Source organism: Seriola lalandi, unplaced genomic scaffold (assembly GCF_002814215.2).
Source record: "Seriola lalandi dorsalis isolate HSWRI2012SDOR001 ecotype SW California unplaced genomic scaffold, Sedor1 jcf7180002053673, whole genome shotgun sequence".
NCBI classification, from domain to species: domain Eukaryota; kingdom Metazoa; phylum Chordata; class Actinopteri; order Carangiformes; family Carangidae; genus Seriola; species Seriola lalandi.
In genome coordinates this window covers 22,306-24,193 of record NW_019524226.1, presented here as the reverse complement: position 1 = coordinate 24,193, position 1,888 = coordinate 22,306, and the positions used below count along the sequence as shown (strand labels likewise).

Here is a 1,888-nt window from a genome sequence, read left to right as displayed (position 1 = left end):
GTTGTGTCTCCTGCAGGACTGGGTGACGGCCACCGACATCAGAGTGACCCTGAACAGGCTCAACACGTTCGGAGACGAGGTGTTCAACGACCCCAAGGTCCTCAAGTCGTACTACTACGCCATCTCTGACTTCGCCGTGGGAGGAAGGTAAAGACGGAGGCGGGCTGACTGTCGCTGATTATTGTTTCACACTGTTTCATGTCTGACCGTGTGTCTGACGCTGGTTAACATGTGGCTGTGAACGCGGGAGACCTGCTCACACGGAGGAAACCTCGCAGTGACTGAGTGTGGTCTTGTGGTTTTGTGGGTCCTGGTCTTGGTGTCACTGTTCTGGTCTAGTCCCTGTGGTCTGCACAGGAATCCACATGAGAACTCCTTTTCCTGCACGTCTGAAAAACCCCCAGGAAAGGTTTGGACAGGCGTTACAGGAGTGTTAAACAGGCCGCCGCTGCACGGCCTCCGCAGCCATAATCTGTTTGAAATGTGGAGCAGATTTCCATTACACAGCCAGCATTCCTGACATTCCTGTCCGGCAGGGCGGGATTACAGGGAGACCGGAATGGGGCAGACTGACCGCCATGACGGGCGAAGAAAAGGGGAGAGTCCTGAGCCGGAGCCTGTCAGAGCTGCAGGGTTTAACCTTTATTTATCCAGAGAGGCCTCTCCTCTGTCTCACCTGAGAGTGCTCACCTGAGAGCTCAGTGTTCCCGCCGCCCGAGGCGCCAGTCTTCAGATTCCTTTGAGTTTTTCCAACATGTACAACCCTGTGACGGACGTGAAAGTCTCAGGCTGACTGATCGGTACCAACGAGACGCTGAGCGTGACGTGAACTCTGAGGTTTCTGATGCAGGTCTGAACTCTCTGAACTCCAACAAGTTTCCTGGTGAAGCAGTTGGTTCAAGAGAAGCGCTCCAGTGGTTGACCGAGGTTAAATCTAGTGCTGAGAAAGTGATGCACATGTTAAATGTGTGAGTCAGAGTCCAGCGTGCTGCAGCTTTTTGCAGGACTTGGTGTTTTGCAGATGAGCAGCCAGCCTCTACAAACCCAGTCTTCCTCTCCGCCGTCAGTTTTTCCACGGCTCTCTGCCAAGAAACACCTGAGACAATAACCAAAGGTGGCTGCTGAGCAAGTCCCGTCCTGTTGTGAGGCCCCCCCCCCCCGAGGAGGTTTAACAAAACCATCCCTCAGCGCCACCGAGCGGAAAAACCTCACTGGAACCAAACCCAGTATCAACAGCAGGCCGACCCCTGGTGTCGTGTTAAAGCTGTGAGGCAGCGAGCGCTCACTCACTGTTTCTACATGTCCGGTCTGATCAGGGAAATGTGGACATTGTGGAAGTCTTTGTGTGTAACAGGTGTGTTTCCTTCCCGTCAGGTGTAAGTGTAACGGCCACGCCAGTGAGTGCCTGAAGAACGGCAGAGGACGGCTGGTGTGTAACTGCAAACACAACACAGAGGGCGACGACTGCAACATCTGCAAACCGTTCTTCAACGACCGGCCGTGGAGGAGAGCGACCGCCGACAACTCCAACGAGTGTCTGCGTGAGTCTGCTGCTGCCAAACTGCATCTCTGACTGCTTTACTACACCTGTTTCTGCTTTACTGTTACTGCTTTACTGCAGTTATTACTGCTTTACTACACCTGTTACTGCTTTACTACAGTTACTGCTGCTTTACTGTTACTGCTTTACTACACCTGTTACTGCTTTACTGGTACCGATTTACTACATCTGTTACTGCTTTACTACACCTGTTACTGCTTTACTGTTTCTGATTTACTACACCTGTTACTGATTTACTACACCTGTTACTGCTTTACCACACTTGTTACTGCGTTACTTTACTGCTTTTCTACACCTGTTACCACTTTACTACACCGGTTACTGCTT

At 51.7% G+C, this 1,888-nt stretch overlaps 1 protein-coding gene across 1 annotated transcript in view; it reads left to right on the top strand.

Moving 5' to 3' along the window:
• lamc1 (laminin, gamma 1) overlaps positions 1 to 1,888 on the top strand; it is a 24,637-nt gene that overhangs the window by 6,605 nt on the left and 16,144 nt on the right. Inside the window, exons 4-5 of the mRNA XM_087172714.1 lie at positions 17 to 147; positions 1,375 to 1,541. Of these exons, the coding sequence (XP_087028840.1) occupies positions 17 to 147; positions 1,375 to 1,541 (298 nt within the window). The remainder of the gene's footprint in view (positions 1 to 16; positions 148 to 1,374; positions 1,542 to 1,888) is intronic.